This window comes from Staurois parvus, unplaced genomic scaffold (genome assembly GCF_062004578.1).
Source record: "Staurois parvus isolate SC_StPar_1 unplaced genomic scaffold, SC_StPar_1.0 ptg000704l, whole genome shotgun sequence".
In the NCBI taxonomy this organism is placed as follows: domain Eukaryota; kingdom Metazoa; phylum Chordata; class Amphibia; order Anura; family Ranidae; genus Staurois; species Staurois parvus.
In genome coordinates this window covers 1,255,315-1,278,227 of record NW_028318500.1, presented here as the reverse complement: position 1 = coordinate 1,278,227, position 22,913 = coordinate 1,255,315, and the positions used below count along the sequence as shown (strand labels likewise).

The 22,913-nt window shown below is 43.3% G+C and overlaps 1 protein-coding gene across 7 annotated transcripts in view; it reads right to left on the bottom strand.

Annotated features, from left to right (window-relative positions):
- The window catches only part of DGCR2 (DiGeorge syndrome critical region gene 2), a 116,818-nt gene extending 96,355 nt beyond the window's left edge, over positions 1–20,463 (bottom strand). For 4 of the 7 annotated variants that reach the window (XM_089653184.1, XM_089653186.1, XM_089653187.1 and 1 more), the window contains exon 1: positions 20,154–20,462. In XM_089653184.1, the coding sequence (XP_089509310.1) occupies positions 20,154–20,232 (79 nt within the window). In that variant the 5' untranslated portion in view covers positions 20,233–20,462. Of the gene's footprint in view, positions 1–20,153 lie in introns of all 7 variants that reach the window. The other 3 variants (XM_089653185.1, XM_089653188.1, XM_089653190.1) reach the window with 1 other exon arrangement.
- Between the last annotated feature and the right edge of the window lie 2,450 nt (positions 20,464–22,913).

Genomic DNA, 22,913 nt, shown 5'->3' with positions numbered 1-22,913 from the left:
TGTTTACAAGGACAGCTTTCTTCTTGGTGGCTCTCACAGATCCTTGCCTGCCCTGCACTCACAGTGGGGACAAGGGAGATGCAGTGTGGGATGGGGCAAGCTGCACTGTGATCCCCATCTGTACCCGGGTGCACAGATGCCAACCAATGATCTCTCTGCAAGAGAAAGAGACAGAGCTGCTTACACTGCCATGAGATGATAGAGCCGGGTTTGTTGGGTGAGATGTGAGAAAGATTTTACGGTGGGAGGGGCCGAGAGATGAGGGCTGTGGAGGAAGATGTGTGCAGAGGTGGGGATGGGGGAGAGTGGGGCAGAGGTCAGAGGCAAGGAGGGATGGAAGTGAGATGTGGATAACATGTGAAAGAGAGCTGAACCCTGTACTCTGTATATATTTCACTCCTCAACCCTGCACTCTGTACACAGCGCACCCCTGAACTCTGCACTAAGTACATAACTAACTCCTGGTATTTATTGCCCCTTTAAGAACCTCCCACTCACCATTTAATGCAGTTCGGTGGGGGGCATGGTTTATTTCCTACACCTATTCTCTGAGAAAAAAAGCCCTTTATAAAAGTTATATAGACTTACTGATACAACCTGCCCTTTGAGGGCAACCACAATGTTGATTTGGCCCACAATTAATTTGAGTTTGACACCCCTGGTAAAAGGAGAAATAATTTTAAAAGTGACTCAATTAGAATTGCCACAGCAGTCCCTCAAAATCAGAGTCCACTAACTTGAAGGAAAATATCATCTGAAGAGCAACAAGACCAGTACAAGCCCTCTCAAAGGCAAGGTGACGTCCTGATCAGTTCAATTTCACACTAGCTTGAACCAGCAATTAGTGGTGAAACCACATTACAAGGCATTGTGAGGCAGTTAGATGTTCAACACATTCCCTCTGGTCATTTCCAGACTATTTCAAGGGCTAAGATGAACATATACTGTGGTGACTTAAGCTACATTCGCAGAAACCGTCTGTCACGGTGCGAATGCCTGGGGCAGGAATCGGATTCTTGCAACTGAGTTGAGCAGCTAGCTGTGGCCACTGAACCTATACAGTCACGAATAGCTGCAGCCACCGACAGCCTGTCCACAAAGTGTACAGGTTCGGCAGCCACAGTTAGCCGCTCACAAGTGTCAAATACAGCAGCAGGAAGCAGCAGATTCACACTGTGGCAAAGTACTGTGCAAATGTAGCCTAAAGTATAATACACAAATCAATATCCATGTACTGAAAGAAATTAGATAAAGAGAGTGAGAGACAAGTTACGGAAGGTGTCTGATGCATGACATTTTAATATGTTTACAAAAGCTCAAACATCTGCATAAGACTACAACAGTTGATTCCCTGTTCTCCAGTGTCAGTGCAAAGATAAAGACTTGTTCTGATAAGCACAGGTTCCAGATCCATTGTTTTTGGAACATTCTGGCCACTTTCTTGTGGACAGAAGGCAAAACATTGCATCCAACATTTGGACTGCCATGCCTCTTAGGGCCCTTTCACATTGATCAGTTTTTCTTCCATTTCTGCCTTACCAAAAGTGGAAGAAAAATGCATGACCATTAAATCCTATGGAACTCTTCACACCTTTCATTTTTGGGTCAGTTGCGTTTTTAACAGTCCTGGCATTCCACAATTTTGTTGAAATAAAAACACGTACCAAAAACACAGCTCCTCATTCAAATGAATAGAAAACACATTGAAAATGTAGCAAAAACATGAAAAACTGCACACACGGTTGCGTTTTTGTTCCTTTTTTTGAGTCACATCTTTTTTTTCTCACAGGTGCAAAATATGCGTATGTGTTTTTGCAACAGAGCAGTGTGAAAGCAGCCTAAGTCATGGCTATCCACATGTGTACCACCTATCAAACTGAGCTTTTGGCAGGGGGTCAGAAAGGCTTGCCAAGGAGCCCATTCAAGCTCCTGTCTGGCCAAGTCCTAATGGCCCATACACACGATAAGAAAACTGTACGAAATTTTCAGGAGGAGGAGCAATCATCCGATAGTATGAAGCTTTCGAGGGCCAATCAAAACTGTTCAGATTAACGATCAACCAACAATATCCAAAAAGGAACAAACACAAAAATAATTCTCACATGATACCAGAATGAACGCTTTTCGTTTAATCAGTGCAATAGTCTTCCACACATGCTCAGAAATGAAAGAATATATTACAATACAATATATTCACTTCCGAAGTTGTATTCTGTGATAGAAGAATTTTCGTAACTTTAGTAACCTTTCAATTGTCGATATGAGACTAGCATGCACACACAAAAAAACAAAAACAGACAATCATTTGTCTGATATTCTCATTGTGTATACAGGCCATAAGGCTAAGTTCACACTGCTGCAACGTGAGTTTGATCCGATTTTCAGTGCAATTATGTAGTGCAACTTGGATGTGGTTTGCATATTTTATGTGGCCAAAATCTTGTTGAGATCGCAACAAAGTAGAACAGGAACCCAAAATCGTTCCACGCTGAGTTGCACTGATGCAATGGGAAGCATTGAAAACAATGCAATTTACATTGTCATGCGATTCTGTACATGAAGTCAAATCTCTCTCTCTCTTTTTCTCCCCAGACTGCCTTCTACAAACATTAGTGAAAGAATGGGTCGCTCTCAGGAGCTCAGTAATTCAAGCGTGGTAAAGTGATAGGTTGCCACCTCTGCAATAAGTCCATCCCTGAAATTTCCTTGTTACTAAATATTCCACGGTCAACTGTTAGTGGTATTATAATAAAGTGGAAGCAACTGGGAACAACAGCAAATCAGGAACAAAGTGGTAGGCCATGTAAAATGACAGAACAGGGTTAGTGTCAAGGTCCTACCTTTTTCCTGTGGTTATGTTACTTCATGTGCTGGTGTCCATCTTGGATTCTGCTGTGCATGATGGGAGCCCTTTTATGCCTTCAGGTTTCTGTGGCCCATCCTCCAGAGGGGTGTGGCTGATGACATATAAGCCTGTGGCCCGCACATGCTCTTTGCACTTGTGTCTTGTGTCTTTGTGTTGCTGTTACTCTGTTCTGACTCTCGTGACTCTCCTGGTATCTGATTCGGCTTGTCTTGACTATTCTTTGTATTCTCCTTTGATCTGACCCTCTGTTGCTGAACCCGGCTCGTGACCTGTGATTCTCGTCTGCTGTCCTGTACTGTTCTGTCCTGTTGTTGTTGACCCCGGCTTGTCTGACTACTCTTTTGTCTCTTCCACCAGCTACACGCCATTGGCGGCGGCCATTACCGCAGCTGAGGTGTCTCGGGGGCCGCGACCTGGTTCCTGGCTGCGTCAAGTCCATCCCCACCATCAGGGGCCCTGGTGAAGGGCAGCCTGGGACTTAGACTCCGCGCCCTGAGGGACTTTGGTCTGTGGGTGGTGGTTGTCGTCAGCCAGTGCGTTACATTGTTAGGCCTGCCTGTCCGTTCCTCAGCTCCTGCCCTGACAGTTAGCGCATGCTGAATCGCACAGTGCGCAGAAATCTCCAACTGTCTGCAGAGTCAATAGCTTAAGACCTCCAAACTTCATATGGCCTTCAGATTAGCACAACAACAGTGTGTAGAGAGCTTCATGGAATGGGTTTCCATGGCTGAGCAGCTGCATCCAAGCCTTACATCACCAACATCATGTAAAGCGTCAGATGCAGTGATGTAAAGCACAACGCCACTGGACTTTACAGCAGTGGAGACATGTTCTCTAGAGTGACGAATCACGCTTCTCTGTCTGGAAATCCAATAGACATGTCTGAGAACGGTACTTGCCTGACTGTATTGTGCCAAGTGTAAAGTTTGGTGGAGGGGGGATTATGGTGTGGGGTTGTTTTTCAGGGGTTGAGCTTGGCCCCTTAGTTCCAGTGAAGGAAACTCTTAAGGCGTCAACATACCAAGACATTTTGGACAATTTCATGCTCCAAACTTTTTGGCAACAGTTTGGGGATGAACCTTTCCTGTTCCAACATGACTGCACACCAGTGCACAAAGAAAGGTCCATGAAGACATGGATGAGCAAGTTTGGGGTGGAGGAACTTGACTGTCCTGCACAGAGACCTGACCTCAATCTGATAGAACACCTTTGAGATGACTTCAAGCGGAGACTGATAGTCAGGCCTTCACATCCTGCATCAGTGCCTGACCTCACAAATGACCTTCTGGAAGAATGGTCAAAGATTCCCATAGACACACTCCTAAACCTTGTGGACAGCCTTCCCAGAATAATTGAAGCTGTTATAGCTGCAAAGGGTGGGCCAACTCAATATTGAACCCTACGGATTAAGACTGGGATGCCATTAAAGTGCATGTAAAGGCAGGCCTCCCAATAGTTTTGGCAATATAGTGTGTGTGGTAGAGTGTTGCCATTCATTTTGGAAAAAAGCAGGGATGCACGGATACCATTTTTGATCAGCGAGTACCGATACTTTTGGTCAAGTACTCACCAGTAATGAGTACTGATACTTTGCGGTGCGATTTGCATCAATTCAAAATGTATGAATGCAAAGTGCGCAAAGAATGGCATGAAATTTGAACAGGAATGCTGTTCCTGTCCAAATCGCACGCAGTTTCCCCACTGCTCCTATGTGAATCCAGACTTGTCATAGCCCAAGTTCACACAGGAGTGGTACAGGAAACCTCCCTTCACTGTTCACATGCTGAGCAGAGAAAGGGACAGAAGGGTGTGTGGGGATGTATACCTTGGTGTCGGTCATCGGAAGATGGAGGCAGACACTCTGGATTCTCAGCTGTAGGAGAGGAGAGAACGCAACGGCAATGCTCCAAATTCCCAACTGTAGAAGAGGAGGGAAAGCTACAGGATTTCAAATCCCATGGCTTTCTCTTCTCTCCTTACAGGGATGAAAGTATAAGCTAAAAGACTTTTGATTGGTCAGCACCATCACGGTGCTGACAAATCAGAAGCCGTCTAGCCCATACTGTCATCCCTGCAAGGAGAGGAAAGAAAGCCATCTCTGAAGGGACCTACTCAGTATTAGGTGGGTTGTGAAAGTTAAGGCTGATCAATGTATACCCAGTGAAGTGACTGGCCTCTGGCAATACGCAGAGATGAAAAAAAATCCTTCTAAATAGGTTGTAGCTGTTTATCTGTTCAAAGTGCAGGATTTACACAGCAATTCTGAGAGGAGAGCTCTGAGAGCTGACTGGGGGAAGGGGCACACCACTGACCCCACAGCACACAGAAAATATACACAGCTGAGGCTATCAATCACAGGTTGTGTGCTGGTGCTCCCCTCTTCATCCACCTTTATCTCTTGGAGTCAAGAAAACGTGTTCTTAGCAGCAAGCCCTGCAGATAGGAGCTTTGGATAGGAGGCAAGTACACATTATAGAAGGATATGTTTGTTCAATTTTCAAAAGGTTTACATCCACCTTAAGCTTCTGCAAAAAAAAAAAAATAAATAAATATATATATATATATATATATATATATCATCAAATTGTTCCCATAACTTTAAGTATACCTGAAGGCAAGAATTTGTTCTTTTAGTTTTGGACAGAGCAGAGATGGATGATGACACCTATTAGGTTGTCACGGTCTGTGCCCCCACCCCCATTAAGGAGATTCACCATCTTTACTAAATAAATCAATAGAAAAAGCGGCAATAAAAATATATAACAAATAAAACAAACTGTGTATATAGCAGCAACACCCACCCAAAAATTATATATAATAAATTTGCCAAAGTAAACAATATATCATACAGGCATGCGCTAAATATATATATCACCAAATAAATAAGTGTCCATATTAAATCTGTGCAAGTCCAAAAAACAAATCAAAAAGTCCTCTGTGCTTAATCAGGTTAATCAGCTTAATCAGGGCGCCTCTTGATGACGTTGTGGTGACGAAACGCGTTGGGTGTGGCCTACTTGATGTTGACGTCAGGACGTTCTTCTCCCAATGTGTGTCGGAGGTGATCCGCAGTGAGCGGGGATCTTCTTTTGCTCAGTTGCTGTGTATCGCTGATTAAGCTGCTGTCTGTCTGGACACCTTTTTTGTGAGTTGCTTGGAGATTTTATTAAATATATATTTGCTTTAAAAACGTACTGCACCATTATGTTTTTTTCTTTTGTCCCTGAGTGTACCTCATGCATAATGGAGATATGAATTTGAATGGAGAGATGTATTATGAGATCTTTGGCTGCAGAGTATTGCTTCTGGTAGTGATATGCTGTTCTTTATGCTGACTGCCATTATTGATCATCTGGATTTGAATATTTATTACATCTAATACCTGGATATCGTTCACCCATCGCTCCCAGAGCACAAGTGCTATTGCTGGTCTATAATTTGATCAGCATTTAGCTCTGGTGAGTTCATTTAATTCATTTGGTGGTGGATTACTCACAGTTCACAGAGGACTTTTTGATTTGTTTTTTGGACTTGCACAGATTTAATATGGACACTTATTTATTTGGTGATATATATATTTAGCGCATGCCTGTACGATATATTGATTCACCATCTTTGTCTTGTTTACCATTATCATTGAAAGTAAAAATGTGCGTTAAGATTCATGCACTCTCTGGCATGCATGTCATATTTTGACATGCAGCTCTGTGTCCGTACAGCTGCTATGTCTGCATCTACTCCTATAGGCTGCACTACCGCACACCAAAGGTGACCCATTCAAGTGAACAGGGCCATGCTTCAAATGTGTGCAATGTTGTGGTGTGGTATTTTGGGGGTTAAGGCATATGAAGAGACAAAATATTACTTCCTCACCACCTGTCAAAAGCCTTCAGAAAAGCTATCCAGCACCCCTGTCAGTAGTAAATGGGTTTTTATCAACCCTTTAACTGCTACATATGCAGGACAGCCTGGTCTGTTAATAAAACTTAAAAAATAACAGACTTACTGGCCAAATCAACCAGGTGTAAATAAAGAAAAAAGCCTAAAAGAAGAAAATGAATGCCGCTGTCACATCTAAGAACTGGTATACTCCAATATAATACATTTTTGGTTTTGTGTTTAACAACACTATAAGCTGATATTTCAATGCAGCGTTTTTACTTTTCATAGACAACATTTTATTCACTTGCAATGTGCCTCTGAACTTACTTGGAAAAACTGACTGCTCCAGGAAGAGACAATTCTTTAGCATAGTGGCCCCCGTTATTGCACACCAAAATGTTGGAGTATCCAATTGGCCTCATTTACACAGGAGCATACTTACGTGCCCCATGCAGGGATGAGTTTTGCCAGCACAGGGGTACTCAGGTGTTGCATGCATCCCCGTGACAGCAGTCCCACTGAGGTCTATTGGATATACAGCTGCACGGACACAGCCTCTGTGTCCCAATGTGACATCGGTGCAGGTGTATGGCCCCAAACGCTCTTTCTAGTTTGTTCAGAAATACTGAAATGCACTCCCTATACCCCAGGGTATGTCTGACAGGTCCAGGCCTTTTGCACCAGCCTATACAGATTACTTACTAGCTTCAGTAAATGATAAGTCTTGTAGAAAACAGAAGTGTGTATATTTTAATTACTAAAAGAAAGCTGAATAGACTATATAACACACAAGGTGTACTGGCCACTGCCACTGACCAGCAATGATTGAGAGATTTTTTTTTTTAAAGGTGGTGTGGGAAGAGATGTTAAAGTGCCACTGACCCACCAATTATTGTGGGCTTCTTTATAAAAAAAAAAAAGTGGTTATTAAATGGCACAAAAAGAAAAGTATCCATCTCCACTAGATGATAAAAAATTAGCTTGGATACAATGTTGCATGAATGAGTAATTGTCAAACTACCACTGCACTGATAACTGAAAAATGGTCTGTTAATGAAGCAGTATATATACACAGGCTAAGCCGCTGAAGTGGTAACAAGGCCAGTTTTTGCTGCAGTATTCAGTTCAATCCAGAGATTTCCCCTGCAGTTCCTTTTTCTGCCCCTAGATGTCCTCAGATGGCCAGCATCACTCAATCCATTTCCTCTAAAGCTCAGTTTTCCCAGAACTCACCCCAGCCTTTCCCTGGACAATTCAAGAAGAAGCAGCACAGTGATGAGCTCATCTTTCTGCTTTCTCTTCCTATCAACACATGAACTGACTGATCCCTCTTGCTGCTTTCTCCTCTCACACTTTAGCTCTGCTACAGGGGCTGCAAGAAGCTGATACCAAGTCAATTTTAGACGCACTGCTTTCCATTAAAAAATACATTTTATGATGTATCCATAACAGAGTTGTGTCTTTTATATATGCTTGGAATTCAGCTCTAAGACAAATGAGACATACCAGCAAGTAATGAGAAAAAATACTGCTGCTATGTATGAGTACCTAATGCAATAACATTGTGAAACACTGCTAAGTGTGGCTTATTGATTTATCTTAGCAATTGCTCAGTTAGAGGAAGAATTGAATGCTTGCTATACCAACAGCAACAAGAAAAGTCTGCATATAAAGTACCATCAATAAAATATCACACAGACAGTATGTTAAATTATGTCCAGATTAAACGACTTCCTGGTAAACACCGCATTTAGAACTCAAAAAGAGTAGGAACAGAAAACACACTTGGTTTCCAGAGGACCAGTTTGTAGCCTACTGTCAATATTACAAGGGCCAAAGGGGTGCATTTGATATATAAAAACATCACAAAGTGTAAATAAACCAAAAATGTGAAAAATAACAACACACATGCAGCTCTTTATTGCAGAAGGGAAATGATATGTGTCTTTAGCAGTAAGATGCACCTACCTGTGGTCTTTATTAAATGCTATGCTGAGCTGTGCCAGTATATTTAGCCTCCCTAAAAGAAAACACACTAACCCCGATACTAATTTTTTTTAAATCCTACCCAAAATATACTGACCCTGACCTTCGACCCCAACCTTGACCCTAAAACTAACCGTGGCACAGATGTAGAGGGATTAGAAACCCTATCAGTTTTTATTGCTTTCTTTGTCCCGGTTAATGAAAATCACCCTCTCTATTAGTCCTGTTTACCATGATCATTGAAAGTAAAAGACAATCCCAAATTTTGGGCTGTCACCAGAAAAGTGATAGAGGGGAAATCTTCCAATTGGCACACTAGTTCTGGTGACCTGGGGGTCCCAAAGGAATTCCTTTAATTTGCAGGGATTTTCTCTCACTTCCTGTTTGGCTATGGAATGGGAAGTGAAGGCAAATCTCTGCAATGGGACACAGATGACGAAAAAAAAAAATAAATCTGACAGGGGTTGTAACCCTCCCTTGCTCTATCCAAAATGGAAAAAAAAAAAAAGGTTTTGCCTGGCATATAGTTCCATTTTCATTTGTTTTACACACTTTTGTTTGTTTACATCCTCCTCTCCTGCAAGGAGAGAAAGATGCAATGGAGTCAATTCACTAAGAGATAAATACTGCATAAATCTCAAAAGTAGTTAATTCACTAAAAACATGCGATATTTACTGAATGTGTTATGCTTTGTGATATTTAATGTGTGCATTCTGTGTTATTTGTGGCGTTTTTTTCACATTCTTTTTTTTTGCAGGCTAATACTGCACCAGAAGGCACACAACAATATTGTGAAACTATGAAAACATTCTAATGTGCTTTCATTCATAAAAACGATCTCCCTCTGATGAAATGTTACTCAGAAGAGAACATTTTCATACTGATACATTGTATACTTCTCAGTTCCTGGCCAGTGCCGACTTCCTCTTAGTCCTCATGCACACTGGACACTTTTACAGCTCCTGTTTTTGGCTTTTTGCGTTTTTTTTTTCTACAGCCAGTTAACTCCCCAGTATGTTATCCTATGTATTCATGCACACCTAGACTGTAATCAGTGTTTTTTGGCTGGAACCCCCCCCCCCCCCTGAACTAGTAGGTTTTTTAACTGTAAAAATGTTTTAATGCTGAAGAACGCGGCAAAACGCTGTAAAAACGTAGCAAACCGGCAGTTTTGGACTTTCTTGAAACACCACTAAACGCTAATGCAAAAACGCTAAAAACCGCGCATTTTTTACATGACTTCAAACAGCTAACGTTACCAGCGTTATAAAAATGCCCGATGTGCATGGAGCCTATTTGTTATTTTGTACATTTCTAAAATACCGCCAGCAAACACCAGGTGACAAAGAACGAATGTGTGGGGGTTTTAGCGAATTAAGTTTAATGATTTATCTCATGTTTTTGGCAGTGCTTATCCCACTGTTTTACCAAATGTGTGGTATTTACCTCACATTTAATACTATTTTACTTTGATTAATTGGCTCTTATTATCTCATGCGATATTTCCGAAAATTTAGTCGTGTGACCTTCTCTTAGCATGCGGTAACCTTTTGTGAACTGACCCCAATGTATCTTTCTCTTCATTCAGAGAAGGAAGTAAACACACAGGAAGACTGCGCAGTGACTGATCACTGTGATAACCATCACATCAATCAAGTGACCTGGAAGCAGGAGTCACAGGTCCAATTCATTAGTGCGAGACCCAGGGCTCTCTGTGCTGGGAGCGTACTGTGCTGTGAGCTCCCAGCACAAAGAGGTATGCATATATCCATCCTCACAGGTAAAGGCCCACTTCCGTGAGACTGCCTAGAAGTGTGCAATCAGCAGGAGGTGATTAATAAAAAAATTTTATTTATTATACAACTATTTTACAGATATCATTAAAGCGGGTCTAAAGTCTAATTTACAGTACACTCCCCCCCCCCCCTTCCCTCATACTGCCTGCTACCTAAAAAAAATATGAGTGCTAGAATACCTACCTATAACCAGCTTCTTTCTTGATACATCCATCTTCCATTGTATAGTTCCAGATCATAGTAGGATCTATATGACGCAAAAGCTCTGACTTGCCACTCTGGCACAAACAGCTAATCCATGGTGCTGCCTCATACAGATTCCACTCTGAGCTGCCAGGAAAGAGCCTGTCACCAGTTACCCGATTCTGGTCATTGATACATTTTTCAGCATCTTTATTAAAAGCCTTTAGTTAGCCATAATGCAAGGTAGAATAAGGGGGCGCTACTTTAAAAAGGACTTTTAGTCTGCTCTAACATGCCAAATTATCCACTGAACTTGCCAGATGTGCCTACTGCTGATTTAAATTTTTTTCTGTTTTAAAACAGAACTAAACCCTCCTATCCCTTACAGGCAAGGAAGCTGTCAGGAGTGCAGCACATTACGGTTACTAGCTCTCTATATGATCACAAATGGTGGAAAGCTAAGCAGTATTCATGCACAGTGAGTAGACACATTTGTCGTAACCCTTTGTATAAAACTAAAACGTCCGAACATACTGGGCACATATGGCATAATGCCGAATTATGCAAGTATACAGGAAGTCCTCAGCAGCCATGACATTCCTCGATGTTGTTACATTTGACACATGATTTGCATCACAAGCCTCAACAGTCAAAACAAAAAAAAGTTGCAGAAAGCAACAGGGCAGATTTTCATAAAAAACACAGTGCCATGATAAGGATTCAGGAGCAGCCATTCCACTTGTGCACACTATGTTTATGGCCTTGTTTACACTTACAGTTGGGGGTACATTGCACAAAGAATGTGCTCTTCTCAGGTGTAAATGCAGACTTAGACCCCTGTCACACGGGCGTTGTGTGTGTCCATTTTACATTTATCCGTTGATGGAAAACAGACAGCAATGCATTCCTATGGGCAAACATTAAAGTGAAATTCCAGGCTAGAACTAAGCTTGAAACTGTACCCTCTCCCCTAATAACCACTGGAAGATACTTAAACTTACCTATCCTCAGGGCGCCTTGTGCAGCTTCAAGGGAGAGGAGAGATCACCAACAACAGCTGCAATGCCTGGGCGGTACCATCACCACAGGCTTACTATGGGGCATCCATTGTCGGCTGTCCCTCCTCTCCCTTGAAGCCAGCCACTGGAAGGTGATCACGTAAAAGGAGTGCCCTCTGAATAGGTAAAGTGATTGTAAACCTCACACATTAAATATAAACAAACCATATCCCTTTATAGTGTGTATTTGTCTCTATTAAGAGTGTTAAACATCATTTGTCTGCTGCCTTGTTCCTCTGCTATCTGCAATGAATCACTTCTGATAAGGTTTCCTGACACCAAGAGAAAAAATGGTGACAAGGGAGGGTGCAAATTATGGTAGGTACAAATGACATAGGAGGATTTATTTCCTCTCTGTGTATCACCTGAGACTAGTTACTTTATTGGGTAAATGTAAGGGTTTGTTAAACTGGTTGTAAACCTCAGACATGACAACCACTTTAAGTATAAGCATCTTCCGTCTACAGGGCAGATAGAATAGGATTTAGGAGGGGGGTGGGAGTTGTTTTAATCTTAGTTCTAGCCTGAAATTCCGTTTTAAGCTGGTTATACTCTACACAATCTGATTGTACAATCTTCATTAAAATTACCAAAACTATATAATAGAAGGAAAAACCTAAACAAATCAATGTATATCAATTCACAGACCATTGTACTACATAGCTGATTGTAAATCTAAAGGAGATTGTACAATCAGATCATATACTGTAGTGTATGGTCAGCCTAAGGACTGGCCATAAATTAGTCATTTATTTTTCCCTCAACCAGTGGGCTGAACAAAACGACTCCATTCCCACATCCACACACAACATAAATGGGGAAATCCCTCCTGATGTGCTATTGTATTCTGACAAGTGCTAGACTTGTTCTAAGGGGTTCTAAGTCATTTTCTGGCGAAAAAAAAAAAACCTGATTTGATTTTTCCAGGTATGAGAAATGTCAGAATTGGCCCAGACTGGAAGTGGCTACGCTGTCCATACCCTATACGATCTGATTGTACAATCTCATTTAGATATGTCAATGGAGGACACACCTAAGCATCCAATCAGACAGGCCCTTGCACTACATAGTTGATTGTAGGTGTAAGGCAGATGGTATAGTGCAGTGGTCCCTAACTGCTTCTCGGGGGGCAGGATGTGGCCCTATGCTTGTCCTCATCCAGCAGTTGAGGCACTTCTCCCACTGATACAAGACACTATTCCTCCCACAACAACAAAGGGGCATGATTCCTGCTACTGACATCAAAAACAGACACTATTCCTCCCATTGACACCAACAATTCCTCACACTGACATCAACGATGGGGCACTATTCCTCCCATTCACACCAATGATTGGGCACTATTCCTCCCACTGAAACAAACCATGGGGCATTATTCCACCCACTGATACCAACGGTGCAGCACTATTCTTCCCATTGACCCAAAGAATGGGGTGCGATTCCTCCCCTAATACAAAACATGCATGGTTTACTCCCACTGACACAGGACAATTTCTACTCCCATTTGCCACAGTCCGGCCCTTCTAAAGACTGAAAGCCAGTAAACTGGCCCTTTGTTTAGAATGTTTGGAAACCCCTGGTATAGTGTATCCATTTGTCGACCTGCCACAGTACATTTATTGCAGCAGGTCGGCTTGTACAGGCACATTAACGTACCTCCATACTCTTACTACTAGACCTCACTGTGGCTTTTGATACTGTTGACCATCCCCTCCTCCTCAAAAAACTCCACTCTCTTGGCCTCCAAGACTCTGCTCTCTCCTGGTTCTCCTCCTACCTATCACAGCGCTCCTTCAGCGTTACCTATAACTCCTCTCCACTTCCTCTTGCTATAGGGGTCCCCCAAGGTTCTGTCCTCAGACCCCTTTTCGTCATCAACACCTCCTCCCTTGGTCACTTGATAAACTCCCATGGCTTCAAGTACCATCTCTATGCTGATGACACACAAATCTTAACTCTCTACTCCTCACTTCGCCCCTTCAGTCTCCTCTCACATTACTAACCTACTAAGTGACATATCGGCATGGATGTCACAACATTTCATCAAACTCGATCTTTATAAAACTGAGCTCATACTATTCCCTCCAGCCCGTGCCCCCTCCCCTGACTTCTCCATCAAGATCAATAATGCAATTATCAGTCCCTCGCCTCATGCCAGGGTACTAGGTGTAATCCTGGACTCTGACCTGTCCTTTCAGCACCAAATCCAATCACTGTCCAAATCTTGTAGACTCCACCTCTGTAACATCTCCAAAATACGCCCCTTTTTAATTATGGATACCACTAAGCAACTTATTCACTCCCTTGTTATCTCTCTTGACTATTGTAACTCCCTCCTCACTGGCTTACCTAATCGCAGGCTTTCCCCTCTTCAGTCCATCATGAATGCTGCTGCTAGACTCATCCACCTTACTAACCATTCCATATCTGCCATCCCTCTCTGCCAATCCCTCCACTTGCTTCCCATTACCCAACAGATACAATTCTAAACATTAATAATAGCATATACAGTGAGGAACAGAAGTATTTCAACACCCTGCGATTTTGCAAGTTCTCCCACTTAGAAATTATGGAGGGGTCTGAAATTCACATTGTAGGTGCATTCCCACTCTGAGAGACAGAATTAAAAAAAAAATTCAGGAAATCACATTGTATGATTTTTAAAGAATGTATTTGTCTTGCACTGCTGAACATAAGTATTTGAACACCTGAGAAAATCAGTGTTAATATTTGGTACAGAAGCCTTTGTTTGCAATTACAGAGGTCAAACGTTTCCTGTAGTTCTTGACCAGGTTTGCACACACTGCAACAGTGATTTTGGCCCACTCCTCCACACAGATCTCATCCAGATCTGTCAGGTTTCGGGGCTGTCACTGAGCAACACGGAGTTTCAGCTCCCTCCAAAGATGTTCTATTGGATTTAGGTCTGGAGACTGGCTAGGCCACTCCACAACCTTGATATGCTTCTTACGGAGCCACTCCTTGGTTATCCTGGCTGTGTGCTTCGGGTCGTTGTCATGCTGGAAGACCCAGCCACGAGCCATCTTCAATGCTCTGACTGAGGGAAGGAGGTTGTTGCTCAAAATCTCACAATAAATGGCCCCATTCATCCTCTCCTTAATACAGTGCAGTCATCCTGTCCCCTTCACAGAAAATCACCCCCAAAGCATGATGTTACATCCCCCATGCTTCACAGTAGGGGTGGTGTTCTTGGGATGCAACTCATCCTTCTTTTTCCTCCAAACACGACGAGTGAAGTTTAGGCCAAAAAGGTTCTACTTTGGTCTCATCTGACCACATGGCTTTCTCCCATGCCTCCTCTGGATCATCCAGATGGTCATTGGCAAACTTCAGACGGGCCTGGACATGTGATGACTTGAGCAGGAGAACCTTCCATGCAATGCATGATTTGAAACCATGACGGCGTAGTGTTCTACCGACAGTGACCTTTGAAACTGTGGTCCCAGCTCTCTTCATGTCATTGACCAGCTCCTCCCTTGTAGTTCTGGGATGATTCCTCACCTTTCTTATCATCAGTGATACCCCACGAGGTGAGATCTTGCATGGAGCCCCAGTCCGAGGGAGACTGACAGTCGTCTGTAGCCTCTTCCATTTTCTAACAATTGCTCCAACAGTTGATCTATTTTCACCAAGCTGCTTGGCAATTGCCCCGTAGCCCTTTCCAGCCTTGTGGAGGTCCACAATTTTGTCTCTGGTGTCTTTTGACAGCTCTCTGGTCTTGCCCATGGTAGTAGTTGGAGTCTGAATGACTGTGGGGTGGACAGGTGTCTTTAAAGAGCTCAGACAGGTGCTACTAAGTTAGATTAATGAGTGGAGTAGAGGTGGACTTTTTAAAGGCACAGTAACAGGTCTTTGAGAGCCAGAAGTTTTGCTGTTTCTTAGGTGTTCAAATACTTATGTTCAGCAGTGCAAAACAAATAAATTCTTTAAAACTCATACAATGTGATTTCCTGAATTTTTTTTTAAATTCTGTCTCTCAGAGTGGGAATGCACCTACAATGTGAATTTCAGACCCCTCCATGATTTCTAAGTGGGAGAACTTGCAAATTCGCAGGGTGTTCAAATACTTCTGTTCCTCACTGTAAAGCCATTTACATCTCTGCCCCAAATTACATCACCAATCTTGTCTCCAAATATCACCCAAACCATCCTCTCCGCTCTTCCCAAGACCTCCTTTGCTCTAGTCTCCTCCTCTTATGCTCATCTACGGGACTTTTCCAAAGCCTCTCCCATCCTCTAGAACCCTCTACCTCAATCTGTCCGACTATCACCTACTCTGACCACTTTTAGGAGATCTCTGAAAACCTCTCTCTTCAAGGAAGCCTATCCTGCCTTCAGCTAATAACCAAATTTTCAATTTCTCCCATCAGTTCATCCCCCACAGTTATTACCTTTTGTTCTACCAGCCCCTCCCAATTAGATTGTAAGCTTCCAGGAGCAGGGCCCTCCTATCCCTCTTGTATTGAACTGTATTGTTGCTGTATTGTCTCCCTTTATATTGAAAAGCGCTGAGAAAACTGTTGGCGCTATATAAATCCTGCATTACAATAATAATAACCTGTACATCATGGCTTTCTTCTGGGTCCACTCATGCAGACTCAGAAGACTGAGGTGTCATTCGCTGCAACACAAGCTGATCAGTGGGTCCCAGCCAATGATTTATAGCCAAAACCTGCTGATCAGCTTAGGGAATAACAGTAGAGAGCTCTTTGTTGGTAAACATGGAGCTCTCTTTAGACAGCAGTGATGTGCCAGGGTTTTTTTTCTCCTTGCAAAGCAGGGAGTAAACACCAACACATTACTTAGTAAAATGGCACAGTACACATAGTAAAAATTAATTTTCCTTCATCAGTTGTGGGGAGAGCATGCCACCATCCCTTTAATATTACATAGAAACATTAGTTTTTTCATCTTTTAAAGATTTGTTGTTACTCAGCCCTGTTGTGGCATATTTTAAATGTTTGTATTAACCACTAGCCTACCTGGCACTTATACCCCCTTCCTGCCCAGGCCAATTTCCAGCTTTCAGCGCTGTCACACTTTGAATGACAATTGCGCGGTCAAACAACACTGTACCCATATGAAATTTTTATCATTTTTTTGTGACAGATAGAGCTTTATTTTGGTGGTATTTAATCACCTCTGCGTTTTTTATTTTTTCTTAAACAAACCAAAAACCACTGAAAATTTTGAAAAAAATGATTTTCTTAGTTTTTGTTATAAAGTTTTGTACATAAGTGATTTTTCTCCTTCACTGATGTGCGCTAATGAGGCTGCACTGATGAGGAGGCACTGGTAGGTGGCACTGATGGGCATTGATAGGCGGCACTGACAGGCACGGATAGGCGGCACTGATGGGTGACACTGAAAGGCAGCTCAGATGGGCACTGATATGTGGCATTAATGTGCACTGGTAGGCACTGATATGTGGCACTGATGGGCACTGGCACAAGGCACTGATGAGCACTGATGGACACTGATAGGTGGCACTGCTGGGGCTACACTGATCATCGGTGCCCATGTCTCCTCCGCGGAAAGCCGATTACCGGCTCTCCTCTCCTTTCGAGCTGTCAGCATGACAGCTCGAGAGGAGAGAAATGCCGATAACCGGCATTTCCCTGTTTACATGTGATCAGCTGTGATTGGACACAGCTGATCACATGACCGAACCGACATCTTCGGCTCTTTCCGTGATCAGTGATCCGCTGTGTCCGAGGGACACAGTGCGCCGCCAATCTCCGCGCTGAGCGCTCCCTGAGCCGCGCATGCGCAGTGAGAATGGGAGGACGTCATATGACGTCCTTTCAGAACAAGAGAACCACCTTGCACCCGTCATATTACTATATGGCGGGCGGGAGGTGGTTAAAATCAAACTTTCTTTTACATAATCAATATATTTGTATTTATTTATGGTTGCCATCACAGTCCCACAAAAAAGGCATGAAAAAAGTAAATGTTACAGTACACACATTACACATTGTTAGGCACACATTTAACCCCTTGATCAGCCTAGATATTAACCCCGTCCCAGCCAGTGTCATTAGTACATTGACAGTGTATATTATTAGCACTGATCACTGTATTAGTGTCACTGGTTAACGTAAGTGTCAGTTCCCCTCAATGTCAGTTAGTTTCAGACACCCCACTACAAGTCGCTGATGGCTGCCATTGTTAGTATAAAAGAAAAAAAAATCCACTATTTATCCCGTAAGGGTCAATTCACTAAAGGTTACCGCATACGACATGAAGGTCATGCAATTCATTTTTTTTAAATATCGCACAAGATAATAAAAGACTCAATTTATCAACGTAAAATAAATCAATTCACTAAAAAAAAAAAAACCACACATTTGTTATTTATCACCTGGTGCTGCTGGCGGTATTTTAGCAATATACAAAATAACAATTAGAGGAACTCTGCACTGGCCAGGAAGTGAAAAGTATACAATGTATCAGTGTGAAAATGTTCTCCTCTGAGTTCAGGAATGTAAGTAAATTGTAGCATGTCATCAGTGGGAGATTGTTTTCTGAATGAAAGCACACTAGAATGTTGTCATAGTTTCACAATATTGCTGTGTGACGTCTGGTGCAATCTTAGCCTGAAAAAAAAAGGAAACCGCCAAAAATAACACAAAATGTAAGCGTTAAATATTGCAAAATAGAAATATTTAATGCATTCGGTAAATAACGCTTGTTTTTTTAGTGAATTTACTATTTTTGAGTTAAAAACCTCATGAGTTATTTTAACTTAAAAATCAATTTGGTATCTATTGGTTAGTGAATTGACCCCAGAGGACTGTGTTGTCATTCGCTGCAGCACAAACAATGATTTATGGCCGGAACCTGCTGATCGGTTCAGGGAATGACAGTAGAGTTATGTGTTGGTAAACAACACAGAGCTCTCTTCAGACAGCAGCTACGTGCCTTTTTTTTCTCCCTGCAAGAGAGGGAGTAAGGCCCCTTTCACATGAGTGGACAAGATGGGGGTCCATCTGTCTGTTTTTCAAGTGGACCCAGTCGGTCCATCCATAGACTTCTATGGACCGGCGGGTGTCAGTGGGCAATAGTCCGCTGACACCCACCCGCATCCAATCCAACTCTGTACGCTAAAAACAATCAGATGAGGATCTGTTCCCCATCTGTCCGGTGGATCGGATGACAATCAGGTGGAAATGGACAGGCAGTCCATTTCCATCCATCTGTCCCCTTGAAATCAGCGTGCAGTGTCCGTCTCTGCTCTGCAATAGCAGAGCGGACAGAGACCTGTCATCCGCTTGCTCAGTGGAGAGATCCCCCATTGAGCAGGCAGATCACGCTGACAGATCCATCCCATCTGAAAGGGGCCTAAGACTGCATTCACACTTGAGCATTTTGGAGCTTGAAGCTCCAAAAACGCTCAAACTTAAATCTATTGTTCTCTCTGGTGCCTGTTTGCATGATCAGGTGTGAACAGGCACCATAGAGAACAATTGATTTTTTTTTTTTTTTAAGTTGGAGCTTCAAGCTACAAAACACTCAAGTGTGATTGAAGCCTAAGAACCAGCAAAACAGTTTAGATGCTATAACTTTCACATAAATCAATCAATAACTTTCACACAAATCAATAACTTTCACACAAATCAATCAATAGAAGTCTATTGGGATTTTTGTTACCAAAGACATGTAGGGGACATTTATGCCTAAATTTAGAAAGAAAACGTTTTTTTAATTAGATTTTTTTAGCAGAAAGTAGAAAATATTGGTTTCCAATATTTTGGGGTTTTTTTGGTTTATATCATACAGAATAAAAAACCTAGTGGTGATCAAATTCCACCAAAAGAATGCTCTCTTTGTGGGGAAAAAAAATATATAAAATTTTTGATTTTGTGTACAGTATTGCATGACAGTGCAATTACCAGTTAAAGTAGCAAAGCGCAGAAGAGCAAAAACAAATGATCATGAAGGGGGTAAAATCTTCCAGATCTGGAGTAGATCCGGTCACCTTTAGAGGTTGATGGTTGGTGGATGCGGTGAGATGGGTGCTGTGACCCCTCCTCACTGTCACACATGGAGATGTCCAGCACTGTAGTGTGCGATGACACATCCAGGTAGAGATGATGAGCCCAGTGACAGCTGCTGTATAATCAGTGGGGCCCTGGGAGGGGGAGGGGTCCAGCCCCATGATCAGCAGGCCTGCCCTGTGCAGGATCCCCCCGGTACTGCCAGCTCTCTCTATCAGTAGGTGTGTGACCTCTGCTGAGAGCCGGATTAGCAGGCGATCCCAGCGCAGTGTCATCGGCTCGTCCTGTACACACAGCCAGCCTGCAGCCATCTTAGCTGCTCCCTCCCCGCCAGGCCGCGCCCCCCCAAGCTCCACTCACCTGGCCGCAGCGGCTCGGTCAGGGTTAACACCAGCAGAAAGAGGAGGAGGAAGGTGCCGCTGTCCGGTTTAGGCACCATTTATCCTCCGTTCATCCTCCCGCCAGAGCCACGAAAAGCGGACACTCTCCGAGGAAGGGGAGCGGTGCGGACGTCGGTCCTAGAACTCTCACTCTGCCGCCGCAGTCACGTACGAGGCCCCTAAGCTTCCATACAATCCGTCGTGCCCCCGTTTCCTTCGGTTCCAGGAACCCAGCAGCAGCTTCTAGGACCGGGAACAAGATGGCGGCCTCCGTCCCCTCACAACAAACAGAAGCCCCCCTCAGCCAATCAGAGCGCTCCATGGGCGGGCTGTACTGGGCGTTGCGTGCAGCTGCCAAGCCACAGCCCCAGTCTAAAGCTCCGGGATCAGTGGCCTGTCAGTGATGTGACCGCTCCGGGAGGGGGGATCATCTGATGGCTCTCTGTTCACGGAGGATTCCAGTGGGCAATCACTACAGGAGGCCATACACTATTATACAGGATTTATATAGCGCCAACAGTTTGCTCAGTGCTTTACAATATAAAGGGAGACAATACAGTTCAATACAAGAGGGTTAGGAGGGCCCTGATCCTGGGAGCTTACAATCTAAGAGGGAGGGGACATTCTGCTTTACATCTAACAGCACCTGTGCATTCAATTGTACAGGTTTATCCTCATATTATATACTTTGGCAAATTCAGATTGCTGTGTGTGTGGCAATCCCTAGGCTGGCCATACAGCATACAATTTTCATTTACCAAAACCATATAATATGAGGTCAAACCTAAACACTTTCAATTTGTATGCAGTCAGGCAGGCCCTTGTACTACGTAATTGAAGGTAAATCTAAAGGAATTTGAACAAGAAAATGGTGCTTTACCCTGGGCTCACACCTAAGCGTTTTCCAGAAACGCACTACAGTCCATTTAACCACTTGACAACCGAATGATGGCTACAGCATGGTTGTCCAGTTCTGGGAGAGCGTCTTTTGACATCCTCCCAGAACGTGCCCTCCTGTGCACCCCCGGCCATCTCTGTGATTTCTGTGTCCTAAGGACATAGCTGATTACGCGATGTGGTAAAAAGCCAATCACAGCAGCCTTTTACTATGTGATCAGCTGTGTCCAATGACATGGCGTGAGGAAAGTACTGCTGATAACCAGCAATTGTCAGAGGACGGATCGGCACCGATCATCAGGGCACTGATGATCAGTGTCAAACAGTGCCACCCACCTGTGCCCATCAATGCCCAGCGCTGCCACCTACCTGTGCCCAGCAGTGTCGCCAGTCAGTGTCCATCATTGTTTCATATCAGTGCAGCATCATCAGTGCTGCCTATCTGTGCCACCTCATCAGTGCAGCCTCATCAGTGCCCATCAGTGAAAGAGAAAAATTACCTGTTTGCTAAATTTTATAAAAGAAACAAAGAAAAACCTCTTTTTGTTTTCTTTCAAATGTTTTGCGGGTTTTTTTTTTATAGCACAAAAAATGAAACACCCAGCAGCAATTAAATACCACCAAAAGAAAGATCTATTTGTGTGAAAAAATTTATAAAAATGTCACATGGGTACAGTGTTGCATGACTGCACAATTGTCATTCAAAGTGCGACAGCACTGAAAGCAGAAAATTGGCCTGGGCAGGAAGGGAGTGAAAGTGCCCTGGTAGGCAAGTGGTTAACATGATTTCTTATGGGACAGATCTCTGTGTTTTCACCTGATGCATTTTTTGGAAAGGGTCAGGGACTTTTTTTAAATGCAAAAAGTTGTGTTTTTGGTTCCATAGATTTCAATGGAATCGCTGCAGAAAAGCATGTAGTGTGTTTTTGATGCGTTTTGATCTTCCTAGCAACAAGAAAAAAAAATTAAAAAAGCATAAATGCATGTGCACAAAACTTACCGCAAAAAGCACTGCAGAAATGGATCAAACGCAAACTGCATAGGTGTGAAACTAGCCTTAAGTGATTCTAAAGGCTTAGTATTCATTTTTTTTAAATAACAAGCATGTCTATACTTATCTGCTGTGTGCAGTGGTTTTGCAAAGAGCAGCCCAGATCCTCCTCTTCTCGGGTCCCCTGCAGGCTCTCCTGGCCCCTCCCTCCTATTGGGTGCCCCCACAGCAAGCAGCTTGCTATGGGGGCACCCGCTGCTCCATGTGTCCATTCTCACATGGAGCCACGACTCGGTCTCACCCCCTCTCTTCTCATTAGCTCACTGGCTGTGATTGACAGCAGTGAGATCCAATGGCTCCAGCTCCTGTCTCAGTCAAGGAGGAGAGGGAGTCCCAGGATAGCCGAGACTCCAGTGCACATTGTTGGTTCGAGAGGGGGCTTAGGTGAGTATTAGGGGGAAGCTGGGTGTGCTGCTGCACACAAAGTTTTTACCTTCATGCATAGAATCCATAAAGGTAAAAAAGCTTGAGCCTTTACAACCACTTTAAGCCAGCCATAGATGGATCCACACTTGTCTAGTTCAGCAATAACCAGACATATTGCAATCCATCTATGGGCAGGCTGGTTGTACTGAAGTCGTTCTATCGATCAACTTCAGTACAAGCAGGCTGTCGTTTTTTTTTAATTTGATCAATGTATTCTGACTGCTGAGAAACCTCCTGCTATTAGAACACAATAGCACAGCGGGAGGGATTCTCATCAGCACTGACATAGTTGATGAGGGAGTCAATTTCTTTTCCTTAACCGCTTCCCGACCGCCCCATAGCAGAAATGCTGCTACAGGGTGGCAC